Raw genomic sequence first — 16,300 nt, 5'->3', positions numbered from 1 at the left:
TTGGACAAGTAACATCTAAGGCCTGTTGTGTCTCCTTTAAGGTGCTTTCACAGGTTGCTTAAAGGATTTAGCAATATTTTTGATGTAACCAAAAGCATTCTATAAGGAAAGAAAACCAAGCATATTTAAACTCATCACAGGCACATGAAGCGTGGATTAAAATATGGCTAAGAGATGTAGAGAATTACCATCTACTTGGAAAAGAAACATCCAAAATGTTCTCTTCTCTTAGCAGGGTTAGTGTACCAGATAACATCCCGACAAGCTAGGCTGTGTATATTAATGCACTTTCATATAAAAGCATATGAGTACAGAACAACAACTGAGAAAAGTGTTCATAAAGAAAAAGGTCAACAGTTTCATTTCTTTGACAACGCTGCAGTAGCTCAACATGTTTGTTTTTTCCTATTAAAAAATAAATCTTAGATCTGCCAGGCCAGGCCTGCTACATTCGAATCTTGTCTGAAAATGCATCCACAAAAAATCACTTATTTAAAGAAAAAAGTCAGCCTTTACATAAACTGAAACCAAACTAACGAGCATATTGAGTTAAAGATTTTTAATTAATTTAATTAACCCCCTTTCTCCTTCCTGCCCATCTCCCTTTCCTCACCCAAATGAACCTTTATGAACAAGGATATGGCACAATTTAACTTGATCTGACTCCCTGACATGTGTGGCCAACTGTTTTGTCTCATCACCCTGAAGCAAGGGTACAAGCAAACTCCCTCTCCTTTTTCGACCAGCTCCTCTTTGCTTTCCTTGCTCTCAGTTCACACAAGTAGCATCACAACAAAGCTAGCTCTGCTTAGCCGCTTCCAAAATGCAAGATGTGACAATTAAAACCCAGAGAGAGGCAACCATGCCAATAAGCAGCAAGACTAACACGGTCTCACCTAAATGCCACTAGATCCAGCCTCAAGGGCACCTCAGTCCTAGCACCCAGTCTGACTTGTCAGTGGCCAAGTGTCCCTGAAGGCCTGGGGCTGGCTAGCAGGAAACCCAGTAGGAACACCAATAGGAAACTGGTCTTAGGTTACATAAACCTAGGCCCATTTAAAATTTCCCTTCAAATAAGCTTACAGTCACAATGTAGTTTCAGGTGAGCAGCTTCTGGCATCAGAACCCCCCTTCCTTGGTTTCATCATGGATTTTTACTGAAATGCTCAAGAGAACAAGAAAAAGGCCAAGACAGAGACATCCACTTCTGGAGTTTCTTCTTTGACCAGTGGAAGAGAAGGTCAATTTAAGTTCTGACAAATTGCAGCTGGAATATTACAATAAAATATGGTCATCAGGCCACTTGGAGATCAAGACCTCCCTAACTCTCCACAAGTACATCTTCAAATTGGAACAGAGCTATTTTCAAACACTGTTTCCCTGTATGAAAAGATTTTGTCCATTTCAATCTTGCTGTGAATATATACTCCTATTCCAGCTTCTTTTGAGTTGTGAGTGTTCACACTCTTCAGAGATGTAGAAGAAAGAGATATGCACTGACAGGTACCAGGAAAAGTTAAAATACCAAAGCTGTCTTAAAACCTGGAAACCAACCATAGAACTTCAAAGAATTAAAATGCCTCTGCACTGATTCATTAGTTCTCTTGGGAACACTACTGCAGTCAGAATCAACATTTCATGAAATTAAGTTCAGTTTTAACCCCTTCTGCCCTTCTTTTCCATCCAAATTCTTCAATTTCAACTCCACTCTTCAAGCAGTGGTGGTTCCAGAAGACTATTTAGACCTTGAGAGTTTTGTAAACTAAAGGTAAAATACTGTTACATTATTTATGTAGTCTGAAAAAAGGACTGGTAGAAGCTGAATATGAATTTACAGTGTATTTTCTGTTTCTCCAAGAAAAGTGAACTTGCATGTTTCAATCACAATCACAAAGAAACTTTAGGATTCATTTAAGAAAGACAGAAGAAGAAATTACTGTACACAAATGTAATTGTTTCCACCCTGTGGAATATGCAGCCAATATGGTAGTTTAACAAGGCACTTTTGAGGGTGAACAACTGAAAATATAGTCTTCCTATCACAGCTTTTCTGAAAAAGTGTTTCTTTTAAAAGTGTACCTTTAGGCTGCAGGCTGCTCAGCATCTGGGAATGCACATTACATCTCCCAGAGCAGGTTGCAGAGGGTCATTTTTCTAAAGTATCCTACTCTGAGACTATTTTGGCCTTACAGACTGATAGCTTTTCATGCGTAGAAAGACAATTTTCTGGTGCCACTACCTTTTCAAAAAGCAATTATAAAGAAGTAATAAAGTTTAGCGATGTCTCATCTTCAATATCCCTTGCACAAGAGGCAAAACCTGAAGCAAGGTTTGTCATATGTACCTGACATCACATTTGGAGGCTGCCTTCCAAAGAAATATTAGCAGCTGAAAATATTGCCGTATTTACCTAACTGCAAAAGGAACTGGCAGATCTGAAACCTTTTTCGGGTGATTTTTTTTTTTTTCCACTGAGATGTTGCAATCTAATAAAGCTATTTTAGCTAAGTGCTTTTCATATTCTGCTATGCTTCTCTGACTTTGCTAGTAGTATCTTTGTTCTACACATTTTCAATGCATTCTCCCTGAAGGAATATGGCTCTTCACTGTCTTACAGCACTATGGTACCGAGATAGTGGCAAACATAACAGAAATTCACCACAGAGATCTGCAGATAAGTTGTTTTGCACGTTAATATCTGTATTAACATAGGCTTTAATTATTGTCAAAACAGAGTGTATGTTCTTGTCTGCTCTCTGAGTGCCTCAGATAGATATGTTTGATATGAATTACAATGAAAAGAACAGTCACAGGTCTGCACTTGCAAAAGACAGTCACAATAACATACCGAGTTGAGTGGATATTCCATCATATATTCCGTGAGCACTCTGGAAGCCCAGATATTCATTAATGCAGCTCTGATGCCCCTGTGCACTATGCTGAGTACAGCCTGAGTATATTCCTCAGGATATTGACCTGGTCAGTGGAGTGGCAAAAATGGCATCTAGTTGGGCTAAAACACAAGTGTGTGGGCCCTATTTTCAGCATCTGAGAATGTGAAGGCCTACCCACCTCCCTCATCTCCCCAGACTCTGAGGCAGGAGAAAATCCGTTCCTAATACTCAGGTCAGTAGCTGGGATATTTCCTTTTGGATGTTGGGCTTTGCCTGTTACCTACATTTCTTCTGGTCATTCATGTTCTCCAAAAACACCCATAAGCCAGTTTCTCCACCTGGCCTATCAGTTTCAAAGCATCAGCTTCAGGAGCTATCTTCGGTTAAAACTGCCCACGCCCGGCACAAGAAGATGAGTCAAGTTCCTGAAGATTTAGTGAGAACTCTCTCATCTAGGTGAACTGACTGGTTGCTGGGGTCACCCTCAAGCATCTCTGAAGCACCCTGAATTCAGCTGGAGTTGGAGGTAAGTAACAAAAGAACGAGCTGTCTCAAAACCACGCTAGGACATGACTGGTCTCCTTCCATGAGCAAATATGACTACCTTTTCTTTTTTGCTGTCCCACAAGAATCTGGAGAAAACTTAAAGAACATCACTTTTGGATGTTTCTTGCAGGCCAGAAATCTCCTGAAAGATTATTTATCTGTCAAACAAAACCACACAGGCACACACACAGCTCTTTCACTTACTCTGTTTCTAAAGGCAACTCAGACCTGTTGGTTACGACACATGAAATGCATGTGTAAGCACGCTTGTGGTCCCTTAAATGCTTGTGAGAAACCAGATGGTTTCCAGGTGCAAAATGATTTTCTCCCATGTTCACTGACTAGCCTAGATGAATAAGGAGAAAAAAAACATGACTAGAAATAGCACAACAGTAGAGCTTTTGCCTGGCTTACTTCTTCATTTGAGTCACCTTCAAACTTGTCGTGACACTATGAGAGTGCTGAAGCAAATGTATGCTCCATTATGAAGCGATGCAAGCAGCATCAAAGATGACTGCGGCAAATACGGCACTACTTTCTACGAGCAGCTCCAGTATTTCAGCCTCACGCTTTCACCCTCCCATAGGCACAGCTGGCTTTTCACTGTCGTTCCTTTCCCCACTAAATTTATTAGATTTGTTTGCTTTCTGTATGTGCTATTACCCATGAATTTTTCAGAAGTGGCTCCATCCTTTACTATCTGTATATATAATGACTGCTACAGTAGATCCTGACAGGGGCTTCTGGGGTCTGTGCAGTACATTCAAGCATTAATTTTGCTTTGCTTATCTGCCTGAAACAACGGCAGCAACCAGCAGGACTGACCCTGGAAGCCTGCCTTTTCTCTGCCTGCCCAGCTACAGGGCTGCTGCTTGGTCTGACTTCTTAATTCTTACTTTCAGGTGCTGATCCCAGCTGGTCCCTTGTGTCTCCCATTTGTCTTTGTTCCTGAATTGATCAGAAAAAAGATTGAGAATCTCTGTAGCACATTGTAACTTAAAAAGCTCTTCCTGATGACTTCAGTGGAGGCTTTTGTGTAAAAACTGATGAGAACAAAAACTCCACAGACATTAGAGATGTGAGATTGAATCCCAAATAATCAAGCAGCTTGCAAGTAAAATGCCGAACATCTCTTGCAAGGCAAGGCTTTCATTCTCCAAGAATAAATCAAAGAGAACAACTAGTATTAAGTCATCTCTCTGCAGTTCAGATTTGTATTTGACTCTACATTGTTTGTCGATTTTTCTTTAAACACGTTGTTGTTCAATGCTTTATCTAGATGCCTACCTGAGACAGCGAAGTATAAATAAAGATGTAAGCTACCTCACCCTGATCCCAGTCCTCAGGTCCCCTTTTCCCCTGTACATATATAATGCACGAGCAGAACAACTGGAAATGGTATTTCTAGGGACATATTTGTGTGCCATCACAATTTTTACAATGGCACTTTTCCTTACTAATTGAGTTTCATCATAATAGATAATAAATCCCTTATGTCTTTCATATTCAGAGACTATTAACAAGATGCTTGTATACTCTGGTGTGATTATTCAAATGAAATTTGAAACTTCTTGTTTACTTTGCCTATTTGTTTATTCTGATTTCTGGGCAAAACAGACAGCTGTGTAGGGTCTAGCTGTACTTCTGAGATACTGAGCTTGTTTTTGGCAATAGCATTGTTATAGCTGGCTTATTTGACCCTCTTCTCTTGTACTCCACATTTCTTTCCTCCTGTTGTACTGGCACAACTACTTCTGCATCAGGGAACTGATCCAAATGGAAAATAACCCGGGAAAAAATGGTTAGCTTCTGGATTGGGCTCGCAACATAGCCGCACACCAAAAGGGTAACACAGAGACAGGAGTAAGTAATCTGTGACAGAGAGAGGCAAGCTGGTAGCTGCCACAGCAATGGTATGCAGAGACATATAAATGGGAGCCGTCACTACTGAAGTACGTTACTTACTTCTTAGGCTTCCCAGCCTTGGCTGCACGGCTGCCACAGAACTGTTTTTGCAATGATTTAAAAACTTGTTGCCCCAGAATTTCATAGACATCATGATGGGATGCTGATTTTTCTCACAATTACGTCTAAACCACTAGGCAAAGACCACCACCCTCTTCCAGAAACCAAGTCTAGGCCAGCATCTTCCTCTACCACTGCCCCGTGGCTTTCTGCAGGAGAGAAGCACAAGTCTTGTAGGCTGAGATGCAGTCACTATCACATGTACTTGTACATGTGATACACATGTACACCCTGATAACGCCACAGGGACAGCTCAGCGTGTTTAAGGGGAATAAGACACATTTGATAAAAAAACATAGTTTCCTGCTTGCTCTATATCCAATGACAATGCATATAGCAGATGTGAAACAGAAAACCAAACAAAAAACACCAACAACGAAAAAAAATATTTTAAATTGGTCCTTGTTTCATAGCATTTTGAACATCTTTCTGCTATTTGCTGTACAGAAACACTTTGAATTTCATGTCTCAACATATGGAAAAGAAGAGTAGTTTTATAACCAAAAAACTATCCACTCACACAGCCTGGCACGAGTCTTTAAGGTATACGTAACAATGCAGAAAACATTTTTAATGCCTGCTGTATTTCACCCAGTGACCCTTTCAAACCACTGCTGGCCTTCCAAACCACCAGTGCTATGTTGGCACTGGTGCGAGTCTCAAAATGAATGTAGGACCTCAGCTCACTGGCATTTTCAGTCCATGATAACTATTCAGTGCAACATCCGCACAAGCTTTTAATAGAGCCACCAGGACTTATGTCATACCTCAGACACATGGGACCCAATCTGCTCAGTCTTTAACTAGGTCCCACCAGCATTCTGTCTCCAGGACCATGTTAGGTGCTAATGCAAGTGTTAATAACTTTCCGTATTAACTACTGTCTAGGGACTTTTCCCACCTTTTCCTCCCCCTTTACTTCTGCTTAAAAAAAACACTATTAATAGCAAAGAAGAACAGTCAAGTGGTGACAAGACAACAGTGGATCAGACTCTTATCATGCACTTTCATCCTCTTCCAAAGGTTGATTATTCTTCACAAAGACATTTTAGACATACACAGATCAAAATAATTACTTGAGAAGCTATATTAATAGATTTAATGAAGAGCTATCGAAGACACTTGAAAGTGTCCTAACAGTCATGACAAGCTACTTGTTGGCAGGGTTTTAAGGAAGGAACAAAATGGGAGGCAGAAAAGGAACTGCTGATATTCCCTGGACTGCCAATGCTGTTCTACAGCCTGCCAAACTCAGCAGACTTTGCAGGTAATGAGACACCTTTGGGGAGAGTTTGTGGTTTTTCATATTAAAACCTCTGCCCATCTTTGCAGTAGAATTATTTATGAATTTTACTCCAGCTACAGAGACAGTACTGGTGGGATTTCTGAGGCCTCATGCAGTAATGACAGGACATCACACTGAAGAGAGGATAAAAGCTTGTCTAAATTGAAAATCTAGGGGTATTTACCAACACAGAGCAAAGACTCAGTCAGTGCCTATTATCTACTGCAGAGATTATAAAATACTACACGGGCTGAGGGACATTAATGATCATAGATGCTATAAAAGATGAAAAAAAAAATCTACTTTTTCTCTTGCAAGCATCACACAACTTTTAAAGCATTTAGACGCTACTTTCCCAGTGAACTACATTTTTAAACCATATCATTCAACCCCGGCTGAGCCTGACCCAGATAATATTGCTAAGTATCAAATCCCAAATCCACCTTCCACTCTGCCAAAGCTGGTGCAGCTCAGAACTTCTTCAAGTTCAGACCTTAGCCAAGTTAAGCCTTAGTCTAGCTCACACTCACGATGTCTGTAAAGCAGGAAATTCCACCCATGCTGGATTTTTCAAAGATGTCATATTGACATTTTGTATAACTCAGTACTAAAAAATTGGGCAGCACAAATTGCTATGATGCATTACTGGGGAAAAATATCTACATTATCTTCTTTCGTACCATCTTGAAAGTTGAACATTAATAGACTCATAGAATTATCAAATGGTTTGAGTTGGAAGGGACCTTATAGACCGTTTAGTTCTATCTCCCCTGCCATGGGCAGGGACGCCTCCCACCAGACCAGGTTGCTCAAAGCCCATCCAGCCTGGCCTTGAGCACCTCCAGGGATGGGGCAGCCACAGCTTCTCTGGGCAGCCTGTGCCAGGGCCTCACCCTCACAGTAAAGCACTTCTTCCTTATACATCATCTAAGTCTACCTTCTTTTAGTTTAAAACCATTATCCCTTGTCCTGTTACTACATACCCAAGGGTTTCTCTCCATCTTTCTTGTAGGTGCCCTTTATATAGTGAAAGGCTGCAAGAAGTTCTCCCCAGTCTTCTCTTCTCTAGGCCAAACAGCCATAAGTCTCTCAGCCTCTCTCCATAGGAGAGGTGTTCTAGTCCTCTGGTAATTTTTCTTGCCCTCCTCTGGACCTGCTCTAATAGGTCAAAGCAGGAAACTCTGCTGAGATGAACTCTTATGTATTTCACTCATTTTTTTCATGCTCCTTTTTTCCCCCCAATTCCAGTTTTTCATTTTTCCCATCCATCCATTTTCAGCAACTGATTACAGAAATACCACATTTTAAGACGCTATCCCAGGATCCTGCATGAAATCCCACCACAAGGCAGTCACTAAGACTACATACTGAACAGCCTTTGGCCTGTAGACATGCCCATGAGGGCTTGGATCTCGGTAGAAGCCAGCTGAGAGGTACTGCTTGTCCATTTTTTTAGCACTCAGTGCTATTACACCGGAGAAGTTTGGTTTAGCAAAGAACCCCAGGGACAGGCCCCCCCCATGTGAAGACCATCCAGATGTTTGCAGCACACTGCATTGCCAAGGGTCCTTTGGAAGCCATCATCTGTTCAGGAGCACGGGGAGAAAAAGGGAGGGAGAGAAGAGGAAACGTCTGCTGAGCACACTCACAGAAAGAAAAAGAAAAGCACCGTCTGAGTTCCAGAAATGAAAAACCGTTCCCACTGAAGTAGGTGGGAGCTTTGCCACCAGATTTCAATGGAGACAGAATTTCACCCGATGTGAACAGTACTCTGGAAATATCTTCCCTCCAGACACACTGTGGGAGCCCTTCTGGCTCTGAACACTTGCTGGAAAGGGAAATTAAAACCAAACCAAGAAAACAATACCAGAATGATTAATCAACAAACCAAAAGGATGCAACAGCAATTAAGCAAAAAGTATTGCAGAAATGGGTGGGAAGAGGCAGCAAGTCCCTTATATCATGGACCACTGAACTTTGCCAGGAAAAAGAAGGGACGCAAAGATGGGTGCTTGTGGTGCTGGGCACAGGCTGCCATGTCAAGACTGCATGGGAGGCAGTCTACAGAGATTCAGAAACAAGAGGAAGAAAAACATTTAGCACAAATTCAGCCTTGGAGTATGTTTCCGTCACCAATGCTATGTAAAGAGGCCAGAATCTAGTAACTTCAGCAAAAATTCCTAGGAGCAATCAGCGTCAGCACGTATGAATTGCCAGGCAGGATAGTTCACAGAAAGGACACGCTTAGCCTTGTGTAACTATGAGGATTCTGGAAATAAGAAATACAAAGCCTGAATACAATATGCAGCCACAATGCCTATTAGGTCCCAACTATATGACAGCTATGACCCAGCTATTTAGGCTACAGCTGCCCTCTGATTTAGTTAGCGTTTGGTTTCATACCACAACTAGATGGTGGTTCTGGATGCCCGCTTTCACTGGATTAGAGTTCAGGCTGCCTGAGATGCTAAGCTCTACTTTTCAGAGTGCCTGAACAGCCTCAAAGCCACATATACCAGCTAGAGGTACAAATTCCCAGCACTGATGGTTGGAAGCTGGGGGCTGATTCCAAGGAACTCATCTTTACTGTGAGCTCCACTACAAAAAGAGACCAAATGGCTCTGCTGCTGGGAACTACTGCAAATTGCACCACTTTGGATGTGGTGGTGACAGCATGTAAACTTCCACACCTACAACTGACTAATATTCAAGTTCTGTATTCCACTGTGAGATGAGAAATCCAGACGAAGATTCCTGGCTACAACATACCAATGATGTGTGAGTGAGCTCTGGGAGCTCTGTGGTTTGTTGCCTCATTACCTGAGTGTCGGGACAGACCCTCTGGCCTTGGTGCAAGTTTCTCATCCATGGACTCTGCTGTCAGCCCTCAGGATTGCCTGGTGTTAGGGACTGTTGCCCAGTGTCATCAAAGGCAAGGGAAAAAAGGGAGGGCATGAAGGCAAAATAAAGCATCTGCAGCCCTGTTGTGCTCCTCTGGCTCAAGGCAACGTTTTCAACCAGTTACTTAGCTGGCAACATAGAAAATGAAGAACAAATGTGTTTGGACGGACACTAACACTTTTACAAACTCTCAAAACAAACCTGGAGGGGGAGAGCACGGCTGGAGAGTTACTGAGCTCTTGTGTTCCCTGGCTGCCTTGACACCATTGTTACCACTGACGACAAACCAAAAGAACTGCTTCTTGGCATGCCAAGATCCTGGGATGAAAAGCATGAACTGCCCCTGATGTTGGACTTTACACCGGGCTGCTGGCTTTTCTCAATTTGGGCCACACAGCTGTGGGCGTAAGGGACACACCATGGCCTTTCTTCCCTACCTCAGTACTGGACCTCGTAAAGAACAGTGGGACAAGGGTAGTTATCTGCCAGGGGAGCTGCTGGCCTCAGGAGTATTGAGACCAGAGTCTATCTCAGCCTTTAGTAGCATTGTGGCAAAATCTTTCTCTCTCAGTTTAAATCAGCCTCAAATGTATTTAAAAACAATTACTGGAAGGAACAAAATAACATCTTGTTTTGAACAGCCCTTGCCAGCACCCAAGGAGGCTTGAGAAAGTCATATCCCACCAGCTGACAGGCTGGCCACGGATCACAGCTGGGTCTATAACCTTGTTGCTCACACCCTTTGCTGGATCCAGTATTTTGACCATAAAAGGACCCAAACTGAACCAAGTACCTAATCCACAAAAGACGAGTTTAAAAATCCACTCCTGGGTCACTTATGCCTAAGGTCACAAGTCCGGTATTTCCAGAAGTTATTTTCACTGCCATGACAGTGGCTGCAACATGAAGGAAAATACGATCATTTCAGCCTAGCCCTCTCATGTCTCTCCAATCTTTTATACATCACATTTTTTTTTGGTGTCACACCCAGGGTCAGAGTAGTACGTAAAAATGCTTGAAAGTATTGTTTTTTTTCCAGGAGCTGTGTTGGTTACATATACAAGCCTGTATTTTATCACACTCTCCTACCTCCCTTCAAGTATATCTGATGATTTTCTACAATATTCTTGTCAATACTAACGTACCAACTGGTATCAAACAGATATGTATTTTCTACTGATCTGCTATTTTACCTAAAAGCGAGAATTTTAAACAATCCTCACTCAAAACAGCTGACAACCATTCTTTTCAAACTGTCAGAAGTAGATTTTCAACAATGAACATCAGAAACATTAGAAACAGAGCCATGTAGACATTTTGTGGGTTACTAGCTCAAATGGCACCTCTTGAACAAGCAAAAACTACACTGAAAACCTCCAAATTTCTCCTTTTTAGTACAAATCGGCAGCATTGTTTCACCGTACTCAAGTTTTCAAGTACAGGACCATCAATCCTTATGAAATGAGAAATTCAAATATGAATAAATAATCAGACAAGCTTCAGCTGGCGTAAGAAGATAACGGCAAGAACAGAATTCAACATTCTTTTTTTCTTGACCAAAGGCAGTGGAAGCGATTGCTGCGTTTACTATTTATTTTATCATATGCAGGTAATAACTTCCATATGGTCATGTAGCCCGGTGAAGAAAGGCAGGCCAAAGGACATGTAAACAATACCTGAAGGTGACCAAAACTTTGTACTTCTTTGTATTGAATGCAATAACTTGTTCTTCTGTCCATGTGGGGGACTCCAACTAGAGTTTGTTATCCTACACACAGATTCAGACACAGGCTGGGAGTGTTTGCAGTACAGCAGAATGACATGATATTTACATCTACTTACCTTGTAGATTTCCACTTGGCTTAAGGTAAGGTCACTGCTCCAGTAAAAAAGGCCTCAAAGGCCATTTTCCCCCATTAAATATTGGTTTGTGATTCAGGTTTCTAATAATTTCTGTCAGTGCAAATTCTGCCAGAAAGAGGAACTTACTGCTTGTTGTGAAGTTACTCTCCCCAGCCTGGGGAAAGGAGTCTACATCTTGGATGACTTGTAGCACTCCCACAGTCCGCACCGGGGGATCCAGAGCAACAGAGCTCTCGTTCACTGTTATATCGCTGGCTCCTGTTATCTGGTTGGTTGGAGGTCCTCCTATGGATGCTTCCAAGTCCGGAGGTATATCATCCATGCAATCCGCGTTTGGCTAATGGGAAGAGAAAGAAGAAAATTGAGCTTTGATTTTATAAAAACACTTCATTTACTTGCTCCTACTTTTTTTAGGCTTTTTCATTTTCTCTTAAACCCACTGCTCCTATTGTCATTTTCTTGATTCCCATGGAACTGCTTATGAACAAGTACTGAAAATGGCAACATAAGATGAATAAACACGCACAGTTTGCTTGCTTAAAACCTATTAATGCAATCTGTTGGAAGAGAGATCCAAAGCATGCATTGGAAATATGCAGTGCTAGACTGTCACTTACAATCTCTAAATATCCTTATTTATACTTCTTAAAGGTTTTGGGAGCATGTAAATTGAAAAAATAGTTCACTTATTGGTATGATCTGCTCAACACAGGCAGATTGCTGAGTCAGATTACAAATGTAAACACAGACAGTAGCTGAAGGGGGATGATTATCATTTATCTCAATATACATTTTATTGAGCTGATATCAGAGCTTTCAGAAATAGGAATTCACGGAACTGCCTGTGGGCGCATCTATGAGTGGGGTGCGAAAATAGAAGCTAAAACTGTTGATAAGACAGTATTTTAACATGAAAAGATCTTTTTCTTTGCTAATGCTGTATTTCCTGCATAAATAAAATGATGAGAAAAGAAACAAACAAACAATATTGGAAAATTGAAGAGTTTTATGTAGATCAGACTCCTCTTTGGTTTGCGATTCAGACAGCATGGATGCAAGTTCTCTGTAATTTCTTCTTTCTTGCAGTTTTATAGTGAACATGACTACCCCTACAGAACGAGCCAAGCTTTTCAAGTCAGGTGCCTGCCTTTCTACCGAGCTTACGGGGAAGCAATGTGAGGGTGTTTTAGCGTGCACCTTTTGCACTGCATCCTTAATGTTAAAGCACCTATTTGGGGAGAACACTGAGCATTCAAGTGGGTAGGGAGGACTGTTTGTCCAGCAAGACAACTACATTCAAGCTGGGTGATTAAGAAGTCAACTAATTTCTACCCCTGATTTCTCTAGACCTGTTTAAAAGTCTGATGCTCCCCTTCACACAGCAGTGACTTCTATGGAGCTCCCCATAAACACTGGTGTAAAACAGGAGTAAAAGGTTCTTTTTGCTCTCAGAGGAAACAGATTCTTGTGCCATTATCCCACACAGCTGGGTCTAGTTCTCCCCAAGGCATGGAGAAAACTTTTTTGCGTAACTATTTCAAGATCTGGACTTGAAGTTTTAATGTACCATAACAAAAAGCAAGGATAATTCAGAAACGAGGATACTGTTTGGCAGGCCCAAAATGACAAAGGGGCATTGCAAGGTTGAGCTGCAATGACGTAGATACATTGTTAAGCTAGGAAACATAAATGTATGTTGTTCACATTTATCATTATTGTCCAGGAGTCAGAAGGCTAATCTGGATCAGTCAGTTGGGCTTCCTCTAATTTCAATAGTCTGAGATAATTTTGCTGTGTGATTCATCCCGCCCTATGGTTAAGTGCTATGAATTGCCCTTTCTACCTTCCTACTGCTCACCACTAAACAGAGAGGGGCTTAAGCTGCTAGGCTGGAAATCCAGTATCTGGATGGCTAAAGTCAGAGGTGATGAACCTGCTCTGTGGATCTGATTTTTGCTACGCTCAGGTGTCTCACTTGTTAAGGCATTTCTGAAAATTTTCAGAACCTGTCTGCCTCCAACAGCAGCCATCTAGAAAGTAAGCAAAATATACAGCAAAGACATAAACAGAGGCTTAGCTTTAAGCACAAGGGTAATCCCTTTGAACTCTGGAGGTTACCATATGCTTGCATTTTTTGCAGAAGTAGGACCTTACTATGTTTTCTCTTTTCCCATATATTCCCTGTCTGATTGCTGCCATCTCCTGAGTATTTTTTCACAAATGTTCCTAATGAAAAAGACGTGAACTTTACACAATCCTCATATGACTTGTATCCACAAGCTGAAGTTTGGGATAAAAATTATAATTGCCATTGTCTGGTTCCAACCTAATCCCCAGGCAGTGAGAGCTCCTCACAACCGGGATAAAGGCACATCCAGCTACACGTGACTTTAATAAAACCCACCAAACTTGTACTTTTCTGAGTGAAACACCAATTATTTATCTGTAGGCCTTGGATCCAAATCATTCATTAGATCTACCGTTCTTTTCCTCACCCTCAGCTGTTACAACAAATGCCTTCAGAATTTCATTTTAAAATTACATTTGACTTTGAGGGCAGTCTATCTTAAAGAAAAAAGACCTGCTTTTTTATTTTGTACTCTAAGAAAAATTATTTTGAATTTTTTTTTCAGGGGATCAGTTGTCTGTCCTTTGCTCTGATTCCAGTTATTCCTAGAATGGGGCTTTATCACTAACTTTTAAATGTTTAAAAATAATTGAAATCCAAACCAAACATAAAAAAAGATGCTAAAATAACGTTGCTCGATATAATTAATCCCTTTACTCCTGAATCATTTTAGTTGGAAAAATATCGCAAATTAGGCAGCATACTATAAAACTAACGATATAAAATACTGATCGAAAAAACTACATTAAGTTTTTTGCTGTCAGGGTGACCCAGATACATTTGCTAAGTTTAATTATATTGGTTTCACTCATTCCCTGCATGTAAGTGCTTTGAGGGCACAATTCCACTAAAGTCAAGGGAAGGCTTTGTATTGACTTCTGAGCACTTGGCTAAGGCTCTTAGTGAATAGCTTCAAGTCATCCAATCTGCTGCCAAAAATGCAGCTGTCTGCTTATCCAGCAGATATTTGCAGAAAAGAGGGAGAAGCAGAAGGAAACTATTTTATGCGATATGATCTTCCCAAAAGCAATGTAGGTCTTTGAAAGTGAAAGTCACTTGCACTGATAATTCACTTCAAATATTACAGCCAAAAGAGGTAAAGTCTGTGAGCTGGATTCACCAGCACAGAGACGGTGGAAAAGGTTACTCCAAACGTTTGCTGATAGATATTCAGTTAATTATCCTCTGGAGCTGCAGAGTGCCACGGTGAAAGGCTGGAATGTTAGGGTGCTCAGCTACCGTGAAAATCAGCGCAGACAGTTTAGTGCCTCACTGCAGCCTGCAGATCCTGGTTTTAGGGCAGATAATCTGAAGTCGTTGTTACAAATTAAATGGAGAGTTTAGATGTGAAGTGAATTGAAATATTTAGAAATTTCTTTTTTAACCAATCATTTCCTGGAAAATCCCAGGTCTTCCTGCTAAATGAAGCACAATCTATCTACAGTTGCACAAGCCAGCTCTTTAACGAGAACCATAGGACAAACATTCAGCCGGCAGAAGAAAAACTAATAGTCCTGCTGATGGTAAGATTTCTTCATTCCTCCCATTGTAAAATCTGCAAAGATCCTTGGCAAATCGGTGCTCAAGCTTCCCATCAGAGACTGCTGCCTGCCTAAGGCTTCTTTTCTCTGTGTGGAAATTTCAGCTAAGATGGCTCAGCAAGGCTCAAGAATGTGGTTAGGGAATGGCATTCTGCTTTATCCACTCTACAGAAGCGTTTGCCACCTCTTGCTGAGAAGCCCTAGAGCTTTACAGCTTCTTCCTGGGAAATGTCTTTTCCCACAACAGCCCACTGACATCTGGCTAAATTATGAGCCTCTGAAAAAATCAGTTCATGTGTGCTGATGGAGCCTGGTGGCTTATTAGGGACTGGAAACTGCAGTCCCCAAAGAGAACAAGGCTTTGTGTGGTGCCGGGAAGCTGGCTGTGCCACCAGAAACCACTGCACAGGACCAACACCCTCCTGAGCTGCCCTAAGCTGCTGCCATGGGGCAAGGAGAAGGGTGAGGATGCTCAGTGTCTGTGCAGGTGGAGAAAAGGTCCTGTGAGATGAGCAGGGAGCAGAAGCATGGGCAGTGACACCAGGCAGGAGGGGGCTATGCAGAGAAGAAGCAGGGACAGGAGACAAGATAGGAGAAGCAGCAGCTGAAGTTAAGGCAGATTTTAAAAAGATAAAGCAGAGAGAACAGAGCAGGAACTGATAGCAGTACAAGAATTTTAAACCCCCAAGCTACCTGATGCTCTCAGACTCCTGTTCCCTTTGCCATCATCCAGAGGAAACCCTTGACATGAAGGCTACCATATGTTCCCAGTTCCCATGGACAACCGTTCCTACTGTAATTCACCTCAAGGGGTAAAGCTAACACGCAGCTCTTCCCTCTCCCTCCCTAACTTTAACCAATGCCTCATGCACGTGGCAGCCAGTATGCTTTCTCCAAATGATGGAGCGGGCTGTTTTCAGTTTGTCATCTTAGAACATGCTAGGAAAATTTTTACAGAAATTAATAAAATAAAATCATTTGAACAAACTTGCCTAGTGGAACATTAACACTAAAAATCAAACACTTGGATGTTAAGACAGACCAGTGCTGAGGCTGACTCTGAAATCTTAATTTGACCCAGTTGTGTATGTGGGTTACAACAGTATCCTTAATTACA

At 41.6% G+C, this 16,300-nt stretch overlaps 1 protein-coding gene across 1 annotated transcript in view; it reads right to left on the bottom strand.

Moving 5' to 3' along the window:
* Window positions 1-16,300, bottom strand: part of RNF150 (ring finger protein 150) — a 126,699-nt gene that overhangs the window by 21,573 nt on the left and 88,826 nt on the right. The window contains exon 6 of the mRNA XM_005022419.6: window positions 11,641-11,851. Within this exon, the coding sequence (XP_005022476.2) occupies window positions 11,641-11,851 (211 nt within the window). The remainder of the gene's footprint in view (window positions 1-11,640; window positions 11,852-16,300) is intronic.

Source organism: Anas platyrhynchos, chromosome 4 (genome assembly GCF_047663525.1).
Source record: "Anas platyrhynchos isolate ZD024472 breed Pekin duck chromosome 4, IASCAAS_PekinDuck_T2T, whole genome shotgun sequence".
NCBI lineage: Eukaryota > Metazoa > Chordata > Aves > Anseriformes > Anatidae > Anas > Anas platyrhynchos.
This window is presented reverse-complemented; position numbering and strand designations above follow the sequence as displayed.